This window comes from Urocampus carinirostris, chromosome 7, assembly GCF_059441175.1.
Source record: "Urocampus carinirostris isolate Australia breed hairy pipefish chromosome 7, RoL_Ucar_1.0, whole genome shotgun sequence".
Classification (NCBI taxonomy): Eukaryota; Metazoa; Chordata; class Actinopteri; order Syngnathiformes; family Syngnathidae; genus Urocampus; species Urocampus carinirostris.
In genome coordinates, this window is record NC_142355.1 from 26,524,860 (window position 1) to 26,550,737 (window position 25,878).

Genomic DNA, 25,878 nt, shown 5'->3' on the forward strand with positions numbered 1-25,878 from the left:
TTTTCTCTTTACATATTATTAGTTGGTTGTAGTAAAATAAAATATAAAAAAGTGTAGATAGATTACAATAAAAATAGGCAAAATTGTTGAAATATTTACAACATAAAAGAAGAATTACTTCAAAGAAAAATAGAAAAATCAACATTTGAGTCTAAAAATATATTCACCGATTGGAAAAAGATAATTTTGCTTTTGCTTTTTATTATTTTTCTCATTGGATATTTTGCAGTTTTTTTTCTTGTAAATTTGAACTCTGTCAAGTTCTTCTGAATAGAAACCCTTTAAAAATAACTGCCTAATGCGGGGGTCTGTGTATTCAAGAGCTACACTGGGGATCCGCCAACCCAAAAATCTAGAAAAGTAACTTTTAGTCTCAACTAAAATGTTTAGTTTGTAAAAGTCAAAGAAAAAACATCTCAGTAGCCCTTGCATCCTTCCATAATTCTCTATAAAAACCTTCAATGCTGAGCAGAGAGATCAAAAACGTGGAGGACGACACCGTGCGGGTGTTCCCCAAGGCTTTGTGAGTGTTATTCCGTGAAACAAAAGTTGCTCCCTCAGCAGAACCCCTCCGGCGGGGAGGACGAGCTGCCGGCCAGCAACTCTATCAACTCATTAATCTGCCGGCCAGTGAAGAAGACCCTCTCGCTCTCCCTCTCTTATTTCAATCCCTCACCCGCTCGCTCAATATCATCCCGGGAACCGCTCGCTCACCTGCGCAATCTCGTACAGCAGCTTGTAGTGTTCCTCGCGCTTCTGTAAAGTGCACAGATTGCAGCCCATTATAGTTGCGGTGGAGACGGAGGGCGTCCGATTCTCCCCGGGCACGAGGGGGAGAGGGGGGAGTCGAGGGTTTCGCTTCTCATCCGTCAGTCCTGGGCCAGCAGCATCTTCTGCGCGCAGCTTCAGCATCCGCCGCGCTCTGTTCGCACGCCGGAGTTGTGGCGATGCCGGAGACGCGTCGCACGCCCCCCCCTCCGGAATGATGACGGAGACGCTCATGAATTATGAGACGGGCGGTTTGGGTGGTGGGATTGGCGGGAGGTGGGAGTGTGGGCGGGGACTGGAGGCGGAGCTGGAGGGGAGAGTTGAGGAGTCTTCTTTGTGTCGGGAGGTTTTCATTGACTGCTCAACTTCTTCACAAGACGGTTATCCAACTCAGAGGTACTATGTAGTAAAACATAAAAAAACGGAAAAAATATCTTGCACAGGCATGTCAAACTCAGTTTGGCTTGGGGGCTGGATACGGAATTTATGTTCTCAGGTGCACCAATAATAACTAAAAAATGCCAAATATTGTATTTTATTGTCTACTATGCATCTACCCAACTTGTTATAATCACAAATAACAAGGGACATTTCCAAGCCCAAATCAGTGGTATTCAGTGTGTAACAATTTGTTCATTTTAACAGTTTAGTAAATGTAATAATAGTCTGTGGTTTGCAATAATATGTGGTCTGTGCAGCCTTTTGAGACTCTTTGTGATTAAATGTTATTGTCACGGTTGCCGTGGCGCCCAATTGGCCCCGCCCGTGTGGCGCCAGCTGCGGCTTGTTGACAGATTGGCTTTCCATCTATTTAAGCTCAGTGCTCTCACTCTTCCCTTGTCAGTCCGTCAACGAACCTCTGCCCCGCAGGACGTGGGTTTTGACTCGGTCCTGTTTCCTGTTGGTATTTCCTGTCCAGTATTGTTCCTGTTTATTTTGTCCTGTTTATTGTCGGTTTCCAGTTTCGTTCCCGTCTAGTTTGTCCTGTTGATTTTTCGATATCCTGTTTTGATATCTATCCTGTCTGTCCCGTCCTGTTTGGTATCAACCCCATCTATCCGATATCTGCTCGGGTAATTGGTATCGATCACGTCAGCCTCTGGCTTCCTATCATTCCACGCCAGACTGCTGCCTAACGTGCATGACTCCCCGTTTCCCGTAAAATAAAAGGCTTGTCTGAGAAACGTCACGCGTTTGGGTCCTGACCCTGTTCCGGTTCATGACTGTTATACAAATAAACATGACTTGACTTGAATTAAATGTAAAATTACATCCGAACCAACTCACCATGAACATCAAAAACATAAAGAAACATAACCAAAGTGGGAGCTATTAATACAAATCCGAGTCTCAGTTGTCTTACTGCTTTGAAAAAACAAAAAAAATGAAATATAGAAAACGATTTTTAGCAGTGAGCAGGCAATAACATCACATCAAACTACTAAAATGGGCCTACTGAATCTGAGAAAATAATTCACAATATTGTCTTTAACATGAAACAAGGCTGAACCTCAGCTCTTGAACAACTTTACTGCCTTGAAAGCAGCATTTGGTTTGTATTTATTAAAAACATTTTGAGATAAAAATGAGGTAAAGCAGGCAGTCTTCAACCACTTTCAAGCCGAGAACTACTTTTTGTTACTAATTAGTGCAAAGCGCACCCAGTTTAAAATGCATCTCTATAATAACAATTTATCATGTTTTCTAAGTTTGTCAGTATTAAATCACATTGCTTTAAGGTAAAAATATATATACATATATTTATACATCACATAATTTACCCAAAACCTTTTGGGGGAGTACTGTAATCCTCCGCTACTTTGCGCTTTGTACTTTGCAGCCTCAGTGCATCGTGGGTTGACAAATATTGCGCAATCCGTTATGCCCTATCCCATATTGCTGCAAACGAGGGCTGGCAGAGAGCTCTATTCGTCTAGCTCTTTTTGCCATTCTGTCCACCAAAAAGAGAATTCTACGTGTGCGGCCGTGATGAATTATCTCAGGGGACCGGAATAGTAAACTTTTGCTGGGCCTGGCGTTTTTTTTTTTTTTTGAGCAGGGCCAGTATTTCCACCTAAAATGACCTGCACTTGCGAGGCCGCATTATCCCCAAACCTAATTCCTGCAAGCTGGGACTGGCATTATAGACTTTTGTCGTGAGGTTTGCCATTTTGGCCCTGATAAGTTTGTTGCCATTGGAAGAGAGTAAAGGAGATTTCATGGGATGCGAGTTCCTTATTTGGAGTCACTGTTCATTGTTTTGACTATTGTTTCATTGTCGCTATCGACCAATCATGTTGCTGTTCTTTGATACCCACACCCTTTAGAGCTGATCTGCTTTTGTTACCTTGAATATTTGAGAAAAAGGGGGGCCTTGAAGGATGGGCTTAGGGAGGGATAGATTCTATCTCCAGGTCCTCTTTGCAATTTTAAAATCATTTGATGTCTTCTCGCCTTATTTTGAATGTCTACTAAAGTTCAAAGATAATAGGGTCTGCTAAAACACTGCATTTTTAAAGGCTGCAAGCCATTATCCTTAATCAAGTTTTTTAAATATTCCCCATAAATGAGGGATTACGCTAATAGTGTATTCTAACCCCCCCAAAATATTTCATTTTGGAATGGACATACTTATTTTCACATGACAGCAACAGTATGTTAAATATTTTTTATCTTTTAATATGTTTTAACCATGAAAATCAGTCAAAAAATGGCCCATAGCAGAGAAAAAAAATCCATTTTTTGAACAACCAAACACCTTGAATTTGTTAGGTTGTAAAAAAAATGACTTAAAAAAAAAGGATCATACGTTTGAAGCCAAAAGCACGTCTTCAGGGCTTGATTAGGTCGCTGCACCCTACCGACCTGACGGGAAAAAAATGTGCAATGACCTTTTTCGTTAACACTGACCTGGGGGTGAATATAATTGAGGCTGGGGGGCTCGAGGGGAGGAATCCTATTGCATATTTATGATGTGGCGGACACCACAGGTGTCGTTGGTAATGACGCTAGCTGCAAATTGGCAAATGGCTTTGACGGACTAAAGGAAAATCCACATCAGATCGCATCTCCTCTCAAACTGTGATAATTGCGATAGCTTGCCCATCGCCATCCTCGCCGTGAAATCTTCGACCACGAGTGAACGGGAAGCTCCGCTAACAAGCAATAATTGTTAACAAATTGGCCTCCCGGACATTGACAAGGGAAGGGGTGAGGCTCGGCAAGTCGAAGAGAGGACAAGAGGGGCTGGCGGGCAGCTCGTCCCCGGGGACAACCGTAATCCGATTTTCTGGGCTTTCATTTTGCGCCACTGCCTGGAGGAGGGCCAACCGGAATCCCGCATCACACGGCATCATTACGGCTAATGCCACCCGCTACTCTGCACTATCGTCCGTATGAAGACCTTTTCAGGAATTAGGCAGGAGAGAGCTTTTTGCTGTTGCTAGGCAATAGTAAACCAAAAAGAGACATTACAGGGGCATGTTTGGAGAGATGAGCCACTTTTAAATAAAATTCTGAAAGGAGATACATGGCAATGTTTACTGTTCTTTGTTCTGGAACATTTTTGGTGTTTGGTGGCAACATGTGCTTTTGTTTACTGCCTTGAGTTTGTGGAGCTCATGTCATATTTGATGGTGGATCAGTTTTGAGTATGCTAAGTAGGCTAATACAGTGAACCCTCACTATAACGCGGGTTCACTTTGCACATTCATGCTACTTCTCTGATACGCTTTGTACGGTGTGATCAGTATTAGGATTGGGTAAAAAAACAGTCCCTCGGCTTAAGGTTTTTAAAGTGTTGATAAAGTACTTTTATTCGTTAAACAAATGCTTAAGCCTAAGAAAGGGTTTTCAATTTGGTTTCATAGTAAATGAAGAGTAATTAATTGTAAAAACAATAAAGCTTCTGACTTCACATATTTGACTTAGAATTGGTTCCTTTTGGAATGTAACCCTTGTGATAAATCACGGTTCAGTTTAGTGCTTTTTATAGGATTAGCCCAGTTCAAAAAAAAAAAAAAAAAAAAAAAAACCGCCCACCCTTATCACATTCTACAGGGGCTCCATAAAGAGCATCCTGACTAGCTGTATCTCTGTGTGGTGTGGAGGCTGCAGTGCCTCCGACTGGGGTAGTGTGAGGAGGGTGATGAGGACAGCAGAGAAAATCATCGGGACTTCTCTCCCCTCCATTCAGGACATTGGCCAGAAGCGCTGCTTATTCCGAGCCAAGAACATCATTAGGGACCCCTCTCACCCCCATCATGGACTGTTCACTCTGCTAGCCTCTGGGAAGAGGTACTGCAGTGTGCGGTGCAGGACCACCAGGTTCTGCAACAGCTTTGTCCCCCTGTCCATTAGACTGTTAAATGGTCAATCATACACATAGTAAGCCTACACATCTGCTAATCTATATATCTGTTTTTTTTTGCACTACTGGCAGTTCTCTTATACCTAGCCACTCCTTTGCACATCTGTTCTCCTCTGCACTATCGTACTCCAGTGTTATTGTTATTGTATAGTGACTTGTTTAGCTGACTGCCCATTTTGCACATCTGGTTAGCTGTTCCTCTTGCACTCTTTGCACTACTGTATAATACTATACATAACTATAATTATTTAGTATATTATTAGTACTTCAATACTCCAACTCAATACAACATTTTATTTATATCTGTACATTCAAAGAAACTGTGCGGGTCAGATGTATCGACATTTCGTTAGGTATACACATGTACAAGAATGACAATAAAGTATATCTGAATCTGAATCTGAAAATAATAACAGATAGGTAAGTCTTTTAATGCATACAATTGTACAAGAGAATAATGATTTAAAAATATTTCAGCAGACTGGGATTGCTACCTGCATTTTTATTGTGTAAATTACCAACATTTTGCGTCAAAAAATGCACATAATACTAAAACAGAACAGCTACATTTGATGATTAAAAAAAAATTAAACCTTTCAGCAAAAAACATGTTCTAAGGCAGGGGGTCGGGTAGTGGCTTGAAGATAAAACACGCAAATACAAACGCAAACTTCATCTATAGTGTTCCAGTTCTGAGCAGGGTCAATTCTTGTGGATACATAGCCGACGAAGCATTTACACTACAGAAGATTCGGTCCACTATATTAAGAGTGTACTCTACACTACAGTTTACAGTCAAAGTGTCACACAGAACCCATATTGGCTGTAGGTCACTAAGGAATCCTTTATATGGAAACTCTTTAGACAGTTTAGGTTCACTGTTGAGACACTTTATGATGAAAACCCACAGAAGAAAAAGTAAACAGCCAAAAACACCAGCCAAGCACAGAGAGCAGTTTGATTAGTGGGAGCTGTAGTGGTTGGCATAGCTTTGCAAAAAGCCCACTTCTCTCTGCCCCGCAATGAAAGTAAATACGTCAGTATCCTTGTTTGCAATATTTTGTGATACATTCTCAATAGACCTCTGATTGCATCTTGTCTTGACACCATTGTTTATGAAAAAAATGAGGGTCTAAATGAGCATCGACGATCTTACGTAATTGTGGGAGTGAAACAAGTTAAAAGTGGTATATTTGTCGATCAGGGACACAGGATCTAGCATTATTCTTATTTCATAAATGCATCCATGAACTTTTCGTTTGCAGTTTTGTGTGACATATTTACAAAATAACTCTGCTTGCACCTTGTTTTGAAACCATTATTTATGAACAAAAATCGAGGTCAAAATGGGCCTCCATGATCTTAAGTAACTGTGGAAGGGATACACGATTAAAGTGGTATATTTGTTGATATGGGACACAGGCTTTGGCATCATTATCATTAGATAAATGTTATGAAATCATCTAACATCACACAGTGAAATAAAATGTGCTAAAAAATTAGATTTTTTTTCCTGGAGAGCAAGTTTGGCATTTTTGCTGAAATTGTTATAGAGGACTACACAGCCACAGATACCTTTTCCCCGAGCCGTTTCCAACCACAAACTCTGCCAAAACAAGGAAGAACATAAAAAGACCTACCATTCGTTCATAAGACCTTTCCTTTTTCCTAAAGTGCACACAAGAGTTGTCACACCAAGGGCCCTTCATCCACAGGAAATGACCAGAATCCCCTACCATGTAATACAGATTAAAAACCCCAAAACGAGTGCTTTAAAAGAAAAATACAAATAATTGAGTTTTAAAGTGACCAAATCACACTATTTCTCTCAATTTGTTTTGCCCAGCCGGGCATAAGGTTTTTGGGGCTACCCTTAGCACCAAGATGACGGCCCAATATGTCAGTTCCCTCCAGGTAAGCCTCATGTTATGGCAAATACACATGTTTTGACCTACGAGTACTTTAAATAATGTACACTTATATCATAGTTCATGTATAATTGCTTATTTAACTCAATACATTTTTTCAATTCATTAATTTTGATACCACTATCAGGCACTACATATTAAACAATTTCCCTTTACGACAGCCCACATTATGGTCTGCCAATACCTGAAATTTTATATAAATATCTATAAATAATTCAACACACACTCGACATAGATTTCATTATTCCCTTCGGGGGACTAGTTATGCGCCTGGTGGGCCGCCAGGCACATAACCCGGGAAGAGGTAGCTGACATGGGTCAAACCTGATGTGCTCTCGACACAGACAAAGATTAATACAAGAACGAGGCAATGTGCTGACAAAGTCCATTATTAGCCGGCGAGGAGAAATGACCGTTACCTTGCGCCTCGGCAATCAGTGGACCTCGAGGTTAAGACGCTCATGAGTCACCCAAATGGTCCGTCTCGTCATTTGTGAAGCGAAACTGATACAGTAGCACGATGCCTGCGGTCAAGCAACACCACTCCATTGGACTGATGTTCTTGGAAAAGTGCATTCAGACCAAGAAAAGTGCTTTAAAGGCACTTTATGGTCAGAGGTCTTACTTGGAAATAGACTAAAAAAGGGATTGCCATCCTTTTTAAAGCTGAGTGCCATTTTGTTACTGATTAGCGTGAAGGACTACCAGTTTGATATGCCTTTCTAAAATAACTTTTGTTATACCTGTTATACAAGTTGAAAGAACTAGAAGTAGGATTAAATTCGGCTTAGCAGAACCTAAAATTACCACCTGAAATAAGGGCACACAGTTATTTAAAGCTATATATCATAGGCAACACTGAAATAATTGATCAGGTACAGTAGCGCCTAATCAGCGTGATTGGGTTGTATAGTCTTTAAGTCCCAGCTTAATTTATTTGGCATCATGCTGTCCGCTGCCAATGTTTTTAACTTAGCAAGCACAACGTCCTTTGCTCGTCTCCCTTCAAGGTCCCAGTGAAGTGCTACAGGAGGAAACTTTCGTTTGTCTGTTTACCCCTTCTCTCTTCACTTGTCTCTGAATACATCTTCAATAACTTTTTCATAAGGTCACTTGAGGGCCTGCTACACATTGTGTTTAAAATTCATACTCAATGTTAATACTCCTTGTGGCTAAATGTAAACAAAACACTTTGTCACTGAGAACACCAGTGCCCCCAAGTGTAGTGGAGGTGCAAATTCACTTAATTCTGGGAAAATTTAAAAAAAGAAGGTTTCTCAAAGTCAAATGTGCCCACTATTTGAGACCCACTGCTTTATTGTTCTGAAAATATGGCTAACATTTATATTAAAATAAATATCCATATATTCCACTGTATGGATTTTTCTAGCTTTAATTTTGAAAATCGTTAGGATTGAAACAAATTATTCTTAACAGCAATCAGTGAATGAATTTGCCTCTAGGTGTTGCTGGTGCTTCACTATAAAATCTGTTTATTTTCTTTGAAGGATGCTTTGAATTTCCTATATTATATATATATATATATATATATATATATATATATATATATATATTATATATATATATATATGTATTACTTTGAGTTCTATGAGTTCCGTTATGAATTACTAATTCCAAGAAAATTGATTCAAGTAACCAGGCCGAATGAGATAGGACACACAATTTATTAACAGAGAGAATTATTGATAGGGAATAAGGTGAGGGGAAGCGCCGGAGATTATGGGAGTTTTCGACCGCTGAAAGTCTGGAAGTTACTAGCACAAAATAAAGTTTCCCGCTATAATGCTAGTCGATTTTGGGAGATTCCTCTGTACTGAAAAAAAAAAGAGCTAATTCCCAAAAACCAGCAAACATGGTGTTAAATCTGAAACCGTTCTCTCACTTGTTGTTGCAGAGACATATTGGTACAGATGGTCGGAAAGGATGGCGCACGTGCTGAACTCAGGGCTGAGAGCAGGCCCGCATGGCCTTTTGGCGCAGTGGTCGTGCGAGATGAACCAACCAGGCATAAGAAAAGACAACGAGCTAACGACAGCTATTCTTTGTTATGGACCAGGGACGCTTGACCAGATCATGCCTCTTTGGGCGTGGCCTCAGATATCGGATACCACAAAGATCGGATGGCGGAGTTTGAAGTTGTTAAACTTGTTAGAAAGCCAAAGAAGTGAGAAATTTGCGTAATGTTCCGTAATTGAGAATATCCCTCCAATCGACACTAATATGTATTGTGAGAACATTATTTTATCACTACATTGTCTTGGATGTTTTAATTACATTCAAAACTTCATGTTATCAGATTTTATTTTGGTACATGGTGAATTAGTAGGACCGGGAACTGTCTAAAAGGGGACGCGGTCAATCCATCCATTCAAAAGTTCTGATTTAATTGAAACAAAGAATGTGAAAGTCATTTTCGTGCTGGGCTTATTTGCTCTACACCACTAACAAGCCGAGCTTAATTTATTACCTCCGACCACAAAAATATTTGCTGTTTGTAATATTTGTTGATGCTTTACAACATTAAAAGCAAAATATTATTAATAATGTGGTTCACTTTTTACAGTTTCACTGCTTCAAAGATGTTTTTGTTTAGTATTTTCATTGGCTAAACATTCCATAAGAGAAATCTTATTGTCAAAAAATAAAAACATGTTCACGTGTACAGTTTACAGTACTTCTTTACTTTATTTGTGAAACTAATGTTTGGGCCTGTAAAAAGCGTTGATTTTTTTTTTATTGATTATTCCATCATGTAATAAATACAGAATAACGTTTTCTACTTAACAGGTATTGCCTTTCACAGGGGTTTATTGTAAAGTAACTACAGCGAGTTCATTGTATTTTAGTTGCTTTGTTTTGGGTTTTAGGAAATAAGTGGCATAGTGTGCAATTTAAACCACATAGTTTTGACATTCTTGCAAAATTGAGACATATTTGATTTTGGTAGGTTGCCTGTTCCACTTCATTTTTTTTGTCCAACTCCACCATGACCAGATCTGACTTTGTTAAGGACAATTTGTGATTTTTGTCAAGTTATAAGGCCGTTTGACCAAAAAGGAGCACTGAGGCGAAGACTTCTGCATTGGAATCCGTCGCTAGTTGAGCAGTTAGTGGACATATGCTTCTCTCAGAACGTGACACCAACATGATGTTCCATTTCACCTTCCAACAATCTCCCTGCTGATCCTTCATTTCGTCAAGTTTAAGCTATTTCAATGAATTCGCTGTCTTCCCAGATAGTGTTTGGATTACATTTACACTACCGTCTTTCTGGTCTCCTTGGTGTCCTTTCCCAGTAGCCGCCAGTCGTTCATCAGCCGGACAAGCCTTTTGCCCACTCAGGTAGAAACAAGCCCGGCGCCGTGTTCATTCCCTCAGTTAATGGGCCTCACATCACAAGGCACGGACGGTCCGGCGAGTTGATCCGTCCTGGCCGTGATGGCTGTATTTTGAGCCTTCTTCAATTGCGTTTCTGACAAACTGATATTTAAGCTGCTCTAAAACCTCAAGGTATAACCTTCAGCTGTGTGCGGAACGCATCTACAGCCGGGCTGTAAACCCGGTGGCTAGAGCACGTGCTGGTGAGGAACACCGTTCCTTTTGAAACCCCATCTTGTAACTGTTCCTCAAGTTTTTGTTGTTGTTTACTACCGACATAAAAATTGTTATGATGAAGATAAAAAAAGAAAAATACCATTCCTTCGTCAACTCGATCGTTTTCCATTTGTTTTCCCTTATTACTAACTCTCTGGGAACGTTTTTATCGGCAAAAAAGGAAATAAAACACACTAAATCCCATTGAAATATGACGTGGTCCCTCTCAAACTCAAGACAGTGCTGATCGACTGAACAGGAAGAAGAGATTGGGGCAAGTGGGACGTGGGCCATTGGGTGGCTATGCCTGTTTTAACCCTCGCCACCCCCTTGTGTTATTTTTGATTTATGCACATTTATAAGTTTATTGTTGCATATAATTCCAGTTAGTTACATACTCGGGCTGCAACTAACAATTATTCTATCAATGAATCAGTCAATTTATCGATGAATCAGATTTCTTAGAGACATTTACAATCTCCTCTTCAAATAATGAATTTTTGGACAAGTAAGAATCCAAACAGAATATTGTGCTATATAAAACAATTGAAAAAATTAATGTTCGTCGATTAACTTGACATTAAACTAAAACACATACAACTACAGATGTTGCAGATTTGCCAATATGTAGAATACTCGCCTACCACCTTTCCAATGATATTATATTTAGACTTATACAATACAAAAATACAAAAAAATGCAAGATGTTATGTTTGGCATAAAAGCAGCACAGCTCATCCCCCTCAACACACCATCCCGACAGTCAAACATAGTGGTGGCAGCATCATGGTTTGGGCCTGCTTTTCTTCAGCAGGGACAGGGAAGATGGTTAAAATTGATGAGAAGATGGATGGGGCCAAATACAGGACCATTCGGGAAGAAAACCTGATGGAGTCCGCAAAAGACCTGAGACTGGGACAGAGATTTGTCTTCCAACAAGACAATGATCAAAACATAAAGCAAAAGCTACAATGGAATGGTTCACCAAAAAACATATCAAGGTGTTAGAATGGCCAAGTCAAAGTCCAGACCTGAATCCAATTGAAAATCTGTGGAAAGAACTGAAAACTGCTGTTCACAAACGCTTTCTATCCAACCTCACTGAGCTCGAGCTGTTTTTCAAGGATGAATGGGCAAAAATATCAGTTTCTTGATGTGCAAAACTGATAGACATACCCCAAGCGACTTGCAGCTGTAATCCCAGCAAAATGTGGTGTTACAAAGTATTAACTCAATGGGGCCGAATAATTTTGCACACCCACTTTTTCGTTTATTTCTTTAAAAAGTTTAAAACATCTAAATGTTTAAAATATCCAATAAAGTGTGTTCCACTTCATGATTGTGTCCCACTTATTGTTGATTCTTCCCAAGAAATTACAGTTTTATATCTTTATGTTTGAAGTCTGAAATGTGGCAAAAGGTCACAAAGTTCAAGGGGGCCAAATAGTTTCGCAAGCCACTGTAGATCTGGGTTTGAAAACACACGGTGTTTCAGGTTCTCTCTATTCTTGCGCAAGGTTTATACAAGTCGTTCCTCACCAGCGACTTTTCCCTCAGTTGCATCAACTAACAAGCGAGTCCAGGCCTGAAGAGCCCCATTTTCGAAGCAGAGAGATCAAAAACACATTTAATGGATGCAAAGCTCTGGATTAGGACACATGAGTGGGGCTCATCACACGCCGGCGGAAGAGACATCTTTATCCTAATGTCGGCTTCCCGTAACCTTGGCAACGCTCGAGGTAGCACCTTTAAAGGGTGGGAAGACCACTGCTTCCTTATCTGACCTTATTGGGGTTTGATTAAATTGGTAGCTTTTGTGACTTAGCATTTCTTTTGGGCAACGGCTCTGACGGTGGTCGGCTCGGATGGTGGTCAGTCCGGATGTGTCGGCACGCCGAGCGCTCAGGTGGCGGCTTCAAAGTCAACCAAAACATCTCTCTCAGAGGCGATAAATTATTAACTGCATCTTTAATTCATGTGGGAACACGGCCTGGATATAAATAGCGCCTCGTGGTGTGTAGCTTTGCAAGATAAGGCGCCCACTGTTGCTTTTCAGGCAATCGTTGGTGTCTTGTTCCAATCAGTCTTTGATTTCAAAGCTAATTAGCATGTCATTAAAACTCTTTCTGTTGAAGAATATGTCATGGAAAACAATATTTTTCCTTTATTTTCACACATAGAAATAATTATTTAATTATGGTATGTCTCTTAAAATGACTGATACCGGAAGGTTAAATGAGTTAATTGCTTTTAAAGGTGAGAGGGCTTGCGTACAACAAGGCTCTCTAAATGTAAAACCGTGGACCATCAAGATATACAGGGACCATCTCTCTACTTTGCGCTTTGGTTATTGCTGATTCACCTCTTCGCGGATTTTGAATTGAATTGATTTTGTCTCTTGTCATATCATTGTATGGTGGATTGGGCTCTGACAGCGGGGAGCAGATTAGGGAGGGAGGTCTGTGTTGGGTGGGTGTGACTATCTGTGTGTGCTACTCTGATAGGCTGGTGTATGCTGTCAGTAAAACAGTGGGCGGACGTTGCCTACGTTAACAAGCTGGGATGCATAGCGACTTGTTACATTAAGAAATAATTCATCAATGAAATCCGACTCAGAGGTAAGTCGCAAGGGCGCAGGGAAATTGAGATCACCAGCGGGTGCTTCGTGGATTATACGGGTTCCAGAAGCAACTCGGACTGCGTCTGGGAGAAGGCAAGAGCGGTAATGCTGGTCCAGCCTTCTGCTAACAACTAGGCTAACAACTCTTGGAAGCAAATGCCGTATCTTGTAAATGCTGTATTCTGTACCCTGCCTACGCCAAGTCTTTTAGCCATTAGACGGATGACTTGGAGCAACAACTGATGGTAAACCGCTGCATTCAGGGTGGTTTTATTTTAATCATCGCTGGGATCTGTCTCCATTCGAGGACACCGGGTGCTAGCACGTACTAGCCGGCCGCTCTCAAAGATGCTTTCTTACACTGAAAGAATAAGCCCTCAAATTGCGTTTTACTTTTGTGTAATGAAAATAATAACAATCAGTCAACTGCAATGATGTGTTGTGTATTATTATTTGTATTTTGTGAACTTTCAGTTGGTAATGACGTCATGTCTAGGTAATTTTACCCCTTTCGGGGCTTTTATGAAGGAGCGAAGCTACATCGTTGATTGTTTTGGTTTCCCGTAAATAGAACCATCGAAATATTGTGGTCGTCACAGTATTTTCCAAACACACCTGATAAGAAAAATTGTTATGGTACTCCATTTGAGAAGTTCTGTAATGACAGTTTACCTTATCATAATGTGTATTAAATTATACTTGTTTTTTGACATGGGAATAGCTACAGCTGCTAGAAAACATATAAGCCTGGTTAGACAGATTAAAAAAGGGGAAAATGTTGTGAAAGACTATTGCAGCATTTTTATTAAAATGCATTCTATTATTCAAGTTATACATATTTATTATACTGTTAATGTTTGGTGGCTGCAAAGCGAAAAAAAAAAAAACATTTCTGAATTGTCCCTCAATGGTTTATTACAGTTATTTAAATCCCCAAAGTGAAATATTTCACCACTAGATGCCACTGTGTTGTATGGTGCCGACTAGGGCCAGTGCCACAGAACACAGCGTGGTGGCACGTTTATAGAACATTATTATATATACTTTTTATACATATATATATATATATATATATATTTTTTATAAACTATGTTTTTTGTGTGGTAGCACGGCAGCGCAGTGGTCAGCGCGTGTGCGGCACAGTTCTGAGGTCATGAGATCGAACCTTCCTGCGTGGAGTTTGCATGTTTACTCCGTGCTTGCGTGGGCTTCCTCCGGGTACTCCACTTTCCTCCCACATTCCAAAAACATGCATGTCAGGTTAATTGGCTGGTCCAAATTGTTCCTGGGTGTGAATGAGCAAGCGAATTATCTGTCCCTGTGTGCCCCGCGACTGGTTGGCAACCAGTTTAGGGTGTTCCCCGCCCACTGTCTGAAGATAGCTGGGATGGGCTCCAGTACCCCCAAGCGGTGCAGATAAACTGTCAATATTCAATGTCTTATTACTCTCATGTAATATATTTAAATATATATATTATATATTACAACGTTATTACAAAGATATATGTTACATAATTATGATTTATTTGATGTCATGTGAAAGAACCTAATCTCTTTATGCTTTGGGGGTAATATTAATGTATTTTTATCCTCAAGAAAATATTTTGTAGATAGGTTTTCATATAATAGTGACAGTATTATTATAGTAAAGCCCGGTGGGCTTGGGGATAGGTCACCAGAGACTGGGAGGTTGCTGGTTCCAGCCTCGGCTGGGGTCAAGATTTACAACATTGGTAGCCACTGCCTCCCTGCTTGGCGATCTGCATTAGAGGTTTGAATTGGGGGCTTTGGTCACCTAATGAATCCCAACAAGATATTGCAACACATCAGTTGGGTTGGACGAGGGGGCTGGGAATCCTCTCCTCTATCAATCTCCCAGAAACAGTCAAATATGTTAATGTATTCTTGACCCTAGCCACCTCCTTCTAGGGGGAATTTGCTCCGGTATATCTATTCATTATTATAGAATAAACTATCTATTTAAATGTGTATATTTAGACTAATTTATTCATTTTAAAGAATGATTTATATTCTTTTATTTGAGTAAAAGAGATAACTATGTTGGTCGTTTTAGATTGTGCCATTATGATACATTTTATCATTTATTCTATGAGGGTAAAACAAGAAATAAGATGAGTAAAATCATCATCCATAGATCTCAAATGAACATCTATTTCGTATAGAGAAACCCATCCACACATTTGCTTAAGGGTCTTCCCCTTTTTGTGTTTACGAGAAAAGACACAAACAACGGTGTTGGATTTACAGCAAAAAGTACACGAGGAGGCTGACGATGAGGCATATGTTAACGCCACGGACCATTTGTCAGAAGAAGCAGCTCCGTGCAAGTGCAGCCAGTGTTTTATTACGGCTTGATGTGATGTATAATCCTCATTAGGGATGATTAAGTTGATCGTTTCATGGTTCTGGATCCGGATCTTGCTCAGGTTGACGTTTGAGTTTGTAGAGCCTGATGTTCTTGCTAATCGTCGATCTTAGTCATCCATCAAACTTTTGGACAAGTCAGGGGAAACCTACAATTTTTTGTCAAAACACCCAATGTTTCAGTAAAGTAGTCTTCAAGTTTTAATTCGCAGTGTGGAATATGATGTTTTATCGGCCTCTCATTAATGGCATATTCCCCACTACACAACATCATCAACAAATTATGTTGTGAATTCAGTCATAAAAAACTGACTGTCAGAACCCGAACAGACGGAGGATCCAGACGCGTAACATGGGGGAAGTCATGCGCGCGAACACAAACGGCAAGGATGCTGTGATGTCTAGGCGGAAGAAGAGAGACAGAGAAATCAGAGGCAGATTAGATCGAGGCCGGACAAAACAGATGGGATCGATACAGGACACTGGAGCAAGACACCGGACAGGACAAGACAAACGGGATCGATACCGGATAACGTAGACTGGAGCAAGATACCGGACAGGACGAGACCGACGGGATCGATACCGGATACTGAAGCAAGATACCAGACAGGAGGAGACTGACGGGATCGATACAGGATGCTGGAGACGGGAGCAAGCTACCGGACAGGACGAGACAGGTGGGATCGATATCAGATACTGGAAACTGGAGAAAGACGAGATCGATATCGGATACTGGAGACTGGAGCAAGATACCGGACAGGACAAGACAGACGGGGTCGATACCGGACACTGGAGCAAGATACCGAACAGGACGAGAAGGCGGGATCGATATCGGATACTGGATACACGAGCAGGATACAGGACGGAGTCAAAACACAAGTCTTGCAAGTGCAGAGGATTGTTGACTGACTGTCAAGGAGTGAATGAGAGCACTGAGTTTAAATAGGATGGAAACCAATTAGGGAACAAGCCGCAGCTGAGGGCAATGGGCAACAGTGACACCGACGTTGCTGTGTTTGTGTGTATGGCCAGCTTCCTGTCTGTTATTGGTTGATATCATATAAAATGCTGATCTGGCATTGTGGAAATACAGATATGCTATTGGCAGAACTACCTCCCACAATGTCTTTTTCCTCATTCAGTTCAGAATGTGCCTTAAAAACACCTTGCGTGTTGGCGATTAAACTGTATTTGTGGTACTGAATGTCTTTGATATGGGTCTTAAGGCTTGCAGTGATGCTAAAGGGGGACGCAAAACATGATGACCATGGAAATGAAGCCAGCGATTATAGAGAACTACGAAGAAGGCACACGAATCGCTATGTTCGTTGAGTTGGATGGTAATGACCAATTGACGATCAGGACTATTATAAAAAGGGAGGCAATTAAAGCAAGAAAATCCTTTAAGAGAACAGAATTCCTCGCAAGTGAATGTTTTAAAATCAGTTTCAATTTTAATCCATGTCGCCATCTCCTCCTCAAAAGTGTCGAACTTTGAAAATATTTTTTCAGAATGCATAGAGAGTCACTGTAGTATGTCATGCTACATATCATTGGATGGCTGTAAAGCTTGGGATTCAAGATAAACATATCAAAGAAATCACAAACAGTTCAAAACAAGATAGCTTACCTAAAAGTGCTGGGAAACTTTACTCATGACAAGATTCCCCATGAACATACTGTGGCTACATTCATGAGAGTTCAGTGCATCCAACCGTGGAAAATGGTTACTCCAAAACACAAAAAAATGCAGACAGAAAAAAAAAAAATCAGCCTAAAAGCATCCCTGCTCTGTTTGACGATCTTCGTTGAAACCCGCCTTTTGGCCTCATAACTCCCCTTTAAAAATAAACAGACTAATCAGAGATTTCTGATTTAGCTGTTCCCAGTGACCTTTGATTAGCACCACTTTTGGCCAATTGCAATCTTTTTTACCAGTCCTTCGTCTGTGACAACCAATGAGGGCCTGTATTGAAAAATAAAAAAATGTCATGACCAATTCAGCTTCAAAAAGCCAATAGTGACTGATTCAAATATGGATTGACACATTGGTTAGCCAATAAATTTCCTAAAGTAATTCCCTGCAATTTTACGAACTTTATAAAATCGTAGCCGAAAATAAACGTGCGCAAAAAAGAAATGTTTATGTTCATGTGTGGACAATCGTTGAAGTACTTCTGGAAAGAGAAATTAAACATTTATAACACTTTTACGATGTCTAAAAATTGGCCAAAGTAAAATACAAAAATGCAAAGTTTCTAGAGCTGTGAACTGGTTGTCTCCGAATGGCATTTAGAAACGGCTCGGCCATCATTATAAAAAAGTGTAAAATACAATGTTTACTTTTTCAAATTGCGATCAAATATCACAAGGTGCTAGGTAAGGCTGCCTTGTATGGTGCCATCTGTTTTCCAGCTAAGATGCGCATGCTACACTCATCTCCAGGCCTTTGATTGCAAATTTAAATTCAGGTGAGATTAAAAGCATTTTACTTCTGGGTGTTCTAACACAGAATACTCAATGTTTGTAGCACTTGCAGTGATGAATTCAGGTTAGTCAAAAACATCAGAGTGTTACCTTTAAAAAGAGACGAAAACTGTCCATATTCTCGGATTAGTAACAGCATTCAATTTACTATGGGGACGTCTTGGATTCAGATTTTTGGCAAATTCTACAGGAACCGTGAGGGGTTAAAAGAAAAACTATTTTTGTTTCAAATTATTGGGGAAATATGCAAAATATCATAGACACATACTTTATTTTTAATACTCAAAGATTGAAAAAAAAAAAAAATCAGCATTTATTTTACATAAGATGAGTCTCATTATTTAATTGTCAGCCATCTTGCTGCTACGGGTATCCAAAATGTAAAAATGGATGGGTAAATTATGGGAATAAAAATTGTATTTTGGTCATTTTGAGTCTCCATTGTTGTAGTTCCACTACACCGGGGGTCGGCAACAAGTGGCTCTTTGGCGTTCTGCAGTTTTAATTTTATGAGGCTCCAAACATGTTTTTGGCCCATTTGTTTTTTTTTTTTCAACATGGGTCTCCAACCTCTGCACTGCACCATACAGCAACATCTAGTGGTCAAAGAATACAAACTGTTCCTTAAATGTATGATTTCTAACTTGAAGGTGGTTCTTATACAAAAATAGACTGCACACCAAACTTGCAAATTTCCAGATGATGGCACTGAAATAACCAAGAAGCAATCAACATTGTCAATACAAAAATAAGTCTCAAGTTAAGTCAAGGAGTGCTGCTTTATTCCTGGATTTTCATAGTTTTTAAAGAAAATCCGTATTTGCTATAAACTTACATTGTAAACTCCAAAAATTAATTGCCTCTCCCCCTCTGCTACTCCACTCTACCAGTTCATGTCATGTCAAACCAAAGGAAGATAAAATGTTATTTAATCGCACACACACACACATACATTACACACGAGTAGTACTTCATGCATACTATATGATATACTCCATGATACTATATGATTTTGATGTTTTTATGTGGGGTACCTGGGGTTTAGAATTAAATAACATAGGTTACTACCCCATGCTATTGAGCAATCCCTATCTTAGAATGAATTAATAACGTCGCCTGGGGGTCTACTCTACTGTCGTTCGATTTCTTCCCACATCACACAAAGTTTAAACACAGTTTTCACAATTTGATGGAAGATACAACATGGCAATCTTTGGAAGTTACTCGGCAATCTGTTGCCGATAAGTAATTATCAAAATGTTCCTCTCCCAATAAATCGCTGCTTACACGTTTTAACCCAAGTTTGAGCTACTCCAAATCAATAGAACTGCCAAAGTCCCTTTCCCTTAAATGCGTACTATGCTATTCAGTCCTTGCATTGTTACGCGAGTGTTAATGGCGGAACTTGTCATGGAGGGCGGCATGCAGAACGGGGGCGTTATTGATTTCAACCTCTTGAGAGAGCGCTCGTCAATAACAAACACCAGACGCCCGCTTGAGAGCTTCGCTCGTGACGAGACCGAGCCGATCCATTAAAGCAATCAACGTACAACAAGCCAGAAGCAAGATTTTTGTATTTTCAGACAAGGTTGTTGGTGTTGCAACCGATGGACTTTTCTAACATTCTCCTATTGATACGTTCATTTTTCCATCCTCGCAACATTGCTAAAATTTTACCTATGCTGTTCCAGTCTGACGCGGTATGTCAAGAACCGGAAGAGGAGGAGGACCCAAATGCATGACGTTTCTCACACAAGCATTTTATTTTACGGGAAATGGGGAGTCATGCATGTTAGGCAGCAGTCTGGCATTGAATGACAAGAAGCCAGAGGCTGACGAGATCAATACCAATGCCCGAGCAGATATCGGACAGATAGGGTCGATACCGGACAGGACGGGACAGACAGGATTAATATCAAAACAGGATATTGAAATTAAACAGGAAAAACTAGACGGGAACGAAAATGGAAACCGGTATTAAGCAGGACTAAATAAACGGGAACAATACCGGACAGGAAATACCAACAGGAAACAGGACAAGAGTCAAAACCCACGTCTTGCGGGGCAGCGGTTTGTTGATGGACTGACAAAGGGTGAGTAAGAGCACTGAGCTTAAACAGAAGGGAAGCCAATCTGTCAACGGGCTGCAGCTGGCGCCACCCAGGCGCGGCCAATTGGGCGCCATGGCAACATTGACAGTGTTTAATATTGGACACTTGCAATAATGGATGCTAGTTCATATTTTTGACTAATACTGCGCACTGCTTTTGTATGTTTTGACCATTAGGCGCTGTTTACGTCATTGAGACTATCTGACAATTGTGTTGTTCTTTGATACCCACATCCTTAAGTCCAGCTATGCTTTTGTAACCTAAGAGATTTAAGAAAAAGAACGGGCTAAGGGGAGGGCTTTTAAAACAGGTTGGAATCTGCTTATCTGAGGGTTGGGTCCTCTCCTGTTCTCTGTTTATGTTCAAAATGTATTGATGTCTTCCCTCTTATTTTTGTTTGTCTATAAACTCTCAATTTATCGCATACTTAACATATTTTGGCAGCTGCCATTATCAGGTTTTAGGGCTTTTTGAAGATATCGCTATTCATGCCTCTGGCTTATGCCAGGAGAAACCCCATTTAGTGGTCATTTTATGATCAAGAGTTATACATTTGAAATAATAATGTAAATGTAAATGTTCGGCATTTATATAGCGCTTTGCAAGTCAATGAATACCTCCCAAAGCGCTTTACAATGTGCTTCAAACTTTCCCTTTTTACACACACAAACTAACCTATAGCAGCGTCAGCCATGCAAGGCAACTACCTGCTAATCAAGGTTTTAAGGTTTTGTAGTGAGTGATGGAGTTTTGGCCAACCACAATTGTTAATGTCCGAAATCTAAAAGCGCCGAACAATCAGAGGCAAGTTTTTATAATAGCACAAGCCAATAAACGTGATTCAAAGTTTGCAAGCACCACACTATACCAAACCCACCGTGTGAGCTCAATGAGTGTCATGGCAGACTCCGTAAGCATAGTCCCAGAGTCGACAAACGAGAAGCAAACGAAACTTGCACCGAAGAAGGGCGGTACATCACTTGGTTGGATTTATTTTTTTTGACTAAGCTGACGTGGAAGAAAAGAAAATCTAAAATTAATTCTCTTTACTTATAAAAGAAAAATTGAGTTTTTTGTTGGAAATGACGAGTCATTGTATGTTATGAATGTGTCATGTATTTTAGACAATTTTTAATGGGACTGATACCTGATCAGTGACTACTTGAGAGGTGAGTAGTCATATAGAGAGTAGTTTGGAAAAAAAGTGGTTTTGTACTTTAGTAAACAGTTTTGCACTTTTGGACTGCAGAAACTCGTTCAATTGGAAAAAAAAAAAGTTTTAAACATTTTTTCTTGTTTTTTTTTTTTTTTACAATATTGTTTAATTGTATTCATTTGTTTTTTTTTCGTGAGATGAGAGTTTTTTTTAAATCATATTGTTTGATTTGATAAATAAATAAAAAATGAGAAAAACATTCTGCCAGCTATATTTTTTACCTATTCTTAAGCGGCATGTTTTTTTTTTTCCTTTTTCTTTTTTTTTGGGGGGGGCAGAATTTTGTTTTCCTTTTAGTAAGAATAAACAAATTTATCTGCTGGATAAGTAATTTAATTTTTAGCAAAATTATAATTTTGGAAAGGCTTTAATATAGGCGTTAGTCAATTCATGTAGCAGAATATAATAATAAAATTGTCAGGACAAGAACGGAGACAGGACCAACTTACGTTACTTTTCTCAAAAGTTTTATTATAGGAAAGAGGAAGGGCTGCGCCCACAATCTGGAGTTCGATAGGCGCGGGAAACAAGTCGCTCTGAACGCGGAAGTGGATCATCCGTGGCGAGCGATGGCGGTGTCGGGGATGGAAAAACAGGTCGATAGCCGGGACGGGAGAGCAAAAACGTGGTCGGGGTCAAAAACGGGTCGTTGGACGGGAGAGCAGATGTGGTCAGGAAGAAAGCGGGTCGTAGCCGGGAATAAAAACGGGAGAGGTGGCAGTCAGGGTCCAAAAAAAGCTTGCCTAGTATTCACTGAGGTTCGCAGACAAACTGACAAAAGGCGACAGACAGGAGTGGGTTTAAATAGGGACAGGGAGCCAATCAGAGTCCGAGGCAGTTGGCGCCAAAGGAGCGGGCAGATGTGATTCACATCAGTAATCATGACATAAATAATAAAAAAACACAATACATCTAGGAATATACTTTGCATATAGAAATAAGTGTGATTTTATTCATTTCAACGGGCAAAATGACCTGCCATTAGACAATTTCATTCATTATAAGTATTATTGTTATAATTTTTTTGTATACTTAAAACGAGCAGTTTTAACTAATACAGTATATGATACGTTGTAATTTCTTACTTCATTCATAAATGACAAAGCGGTACATCAATATATTTCGCAGCTGGAAATTAGTTGCATGTTTATTGATTTCAATAGGAAATATGACCTTGATATATGAGCAAGTCAAGTTACAAAGTCACGCTTGTAGGACGTTCTACAGCCCGCTTACCACTAATCCACAAACGAATGGCACCTAAATCCCTCACCTTACATGTTGCGAGATAAAAGCCTCCATCCAAATACTTCCAGTATTAAAATAGCCATGCATTGTAAAGTAATAACAACCACCAATGGATCACAGGCTTGTTATTCAGGCATGTATTAGCCTCGGATTACGATGACACCCTGGGGGCATGAATCGTGTTGTTTTTCCCTCCACTCCGTCCGTTTGTAAGATAACAAAAGCAGGCGACAAGCAGAAGGAGAAAAAGCAGCGGAGGGAGATGTTTGCGATTTAACATGCTACGCTGCATGATGATGCCTCAGAACTCCAATTTAGGGGATCGAGTCCGATAGCGTTCGATGGGTGAGTTGTGGCGACGCAGCTGAGAAAAAAACAGTGCAATAGACTCTCACCCTTTTCTACATTAAGAAAATAACTGCAAATTTCAGTCATTCACAAGAAAAAAAATCCCAGTCAGGTTTAACATTTTGGAAAATAAAGACATAAGAAGGAAATAAAATACAAATAAAGGTAGAGGAAAATGGCCCTACTTGTTGGCGCACTCCAAGCTAGTGTTTCTCAACCATTCTAAAGGCAAGTCACACTTTTTATAATTAAAAGATCGTTACGTAGACCCATGGGAGTAACCAGCCCATTTTCCTCAGCCCCAATCTTTGAAGTATTTACATGCTTCCGCTTGGTGGTATTATCCGCAATTATGATACAGACGCTTTCCTACTAATGACCATTCGACTTACGAAAAACGGTACATACGATCTTTTTTTGGGATGTCGATTGCTGTAAGTTTGATTTTGTATTCTGTGCACCTTTATCCGAGTAGAGGACAGTACTCTAGTGCTTCTTTTCCGCCGCTACCGGCGTGTGGCGCTGCGAGAGGTCACCCAGCATCCACCCCGAAGAAGAAATCCACTTCTTCTTCCTAGTTTGTGTGTAAGCATTCTATACTGTATTTCCAGCACAGTAAGATGTTTGACTATTTTATTGTTTAATATCTAAGGCATCCATTGAACATAGTTGGTGCTAAGTGTAGAAGAGGTGAGCCGTTTCTTTTGAATGAAAGTGGAATAAGAAAGGTTGATGCTGTTGAGAAAATGGTCGGAACGCTTTTTTTGGACACTTTCTACCACGGAGGGGGAAGTCGCCTAACTCTTGAATCTCATCTTCCAAAAGTAAGTTAAACTTAACTTTGTTCATCTTGATAGAGCATATTATTTTATGAAATGTTTATTTTTAAGTACAAAATAATAAAGGTTACTTATACGGTCATTTGCACGTCACACTGGGTATTTGTATATTGTATTCTTTTTGCTTTATTATTGTATTGTTCTCAGCTCAGGGATGCTGCTGGAAATGTGAATTTCCCTTCGGGGATGAATAAAGTATCTATCTATCTATCTATCTATCTACAAGCCTTAAACATACTTATATAATCCTTAAACATACAAAATATAGCACTGAAGCAACTTACTAACAAATTCAACTTATGAACGATCGTCCGGAGAGTATCTCGTATGAATATTATATATAAATATATATACATATGCCCTGCGATTGGCTGGCAACCAGTTCAGGGTGTCCCCTGCCCACTGCCCGATGATTGCTGGGATGGGCTCCAGCACCCCCGCGACCCTACTGAGGATAAGCGGTGCAGCTGATGAGATGAGATGAGATATATATATATATATATATATATATATATATATATATATATATATATATATATATGTATATATCTTATTCAAACCACAATCTTTTAATTCGATATATTGAAGAAGTTTAATTTATGTTCTAAATTTGGGTCGAAGATGGTTATCAGGGTGAGACGGTGGGTCCTGAAGTCAGACCACTTGAGAACTACTGATTTAAGGCAATTTGATTGCACTGATGCGCAGATGTCTCTCTTAACTGCAACGTTTGCTCATAAACTATGTTTTGTTTTTTTTATCCGTGGTGATTGGAAATTATTCATTAGGACCTGGATTAAAAAGTACAAATTCAAAAATAACACGTGGGTGTTTTTGCAGAGGTTTAAAGATTTAGCTCCTTTCTATAATAGACATAACATCTCCATAGGAGGTAATCTATTCATTATGGTCTGTAAATTTACTGTAATTTGGGATTTTACGATATTAAGTACTTGTTATTCCAGAGTTTTACTAAATTGTTATCCTTTTTCTATTGAAAGAAAGTGAAAATAATACTTGAAATGAGCAAACACTTGTTTACCAGTTGTTTTTTTGAACTACCTTTGAAATTTTTCTTTTTTGTGTTTTATTTTTCATTTATTAAAATATGAATACAATAACAAAAATCAGCAAAATCATGATTTTTATTTTTATTTATTATACTTTTGTAGTGCAATCCTAATTCGCCTAATCAAACAAAATAAGATGTATCAAAATTTTAATCAAAAAAATGTATTATCAAATGGTATCTCTACGTAAATGCCATGGTGTTAAGAGTAAGATTATGTTTAACAAAAGGGGAAAAAAACAAGCAAGGTGACTTTTTGGACCTTAAAGCAAACAAATGTTAACACGGCAATTACGAAAAAGAAAAAGACAGAGACGAGGCTATCGATCTGAATTAGCTGATATTAAAAACAATCGATGGGCCACCTAGACTAACCAAACAACTCCTTGAGCTCCCTAAGGGTAGCCATTGATTTCTCACTTATAATCAACACCAAATTATCTGACGACACTTGATTAAGCGTTGGTGTGATCGGGCATTGCTTTCGACAAGGGGGGTAGCATCACTCTGTGTCTCCATGACAACTGGTAACTTGTGATAAAGAAAGGTTTGTTTTGGAGGAGGAAAAAAAAACAGGAAGCTTTGTGTAGAAGAAGGCCTCTAGATAGCCCTTGAGCTTGCATGCTAAGAAAGTTCGTCCAATATCGGAGACAAGAAAAATATATTTTAGAAACCTGGATTGGCTCTGAAACATCCAAAAATGAATACCAAATAGCCAACGTCCAGTTTGGTCCATAATTAATTTCCTTTTCTCAATGAAAATAATGCTTGAAATGATCAGATTCTTAAATGATACCAGAACTGTCCAGATGGGGGTCAGAAACCTTTTTAACCAAAAGAAATAAAAAAGAAAAAATATGTTGATGTTTTAGATG

General features: G+C 39.5%; 1 protein-coding gene across 3 annotated transcripts in view; it reads right to left on the bottom strand.

The window, feature by feature from the left end:
* Nucleotides 1–25,878, bottom strand: part of LOC148362813 (PDZ domain-containing RING finger protein 4) — a 248,545-nt gene that overhangs the window by 114,780 nt on the left and 107,887 nt on the right. Inside the window, exon 1 of one of the 3 annotated variants that reach the window (XM_088340385.1) lies at nucleotides 715–964. The exons of the other annotated variants lie outside the window; for them this stretch is intronic. Coding sequence (XP_088196511.1) covers nucleotides 715–912 — 198 coding nt within the window. The 5' untranslated portion in view covers nucleotides 913–964. Of the gene's footprint in view, nucleotides 1–714; nucleotides 965–25,878 lie in introns of those variants that run through there. 3 annotated transcript variants of the gene reach the window in all.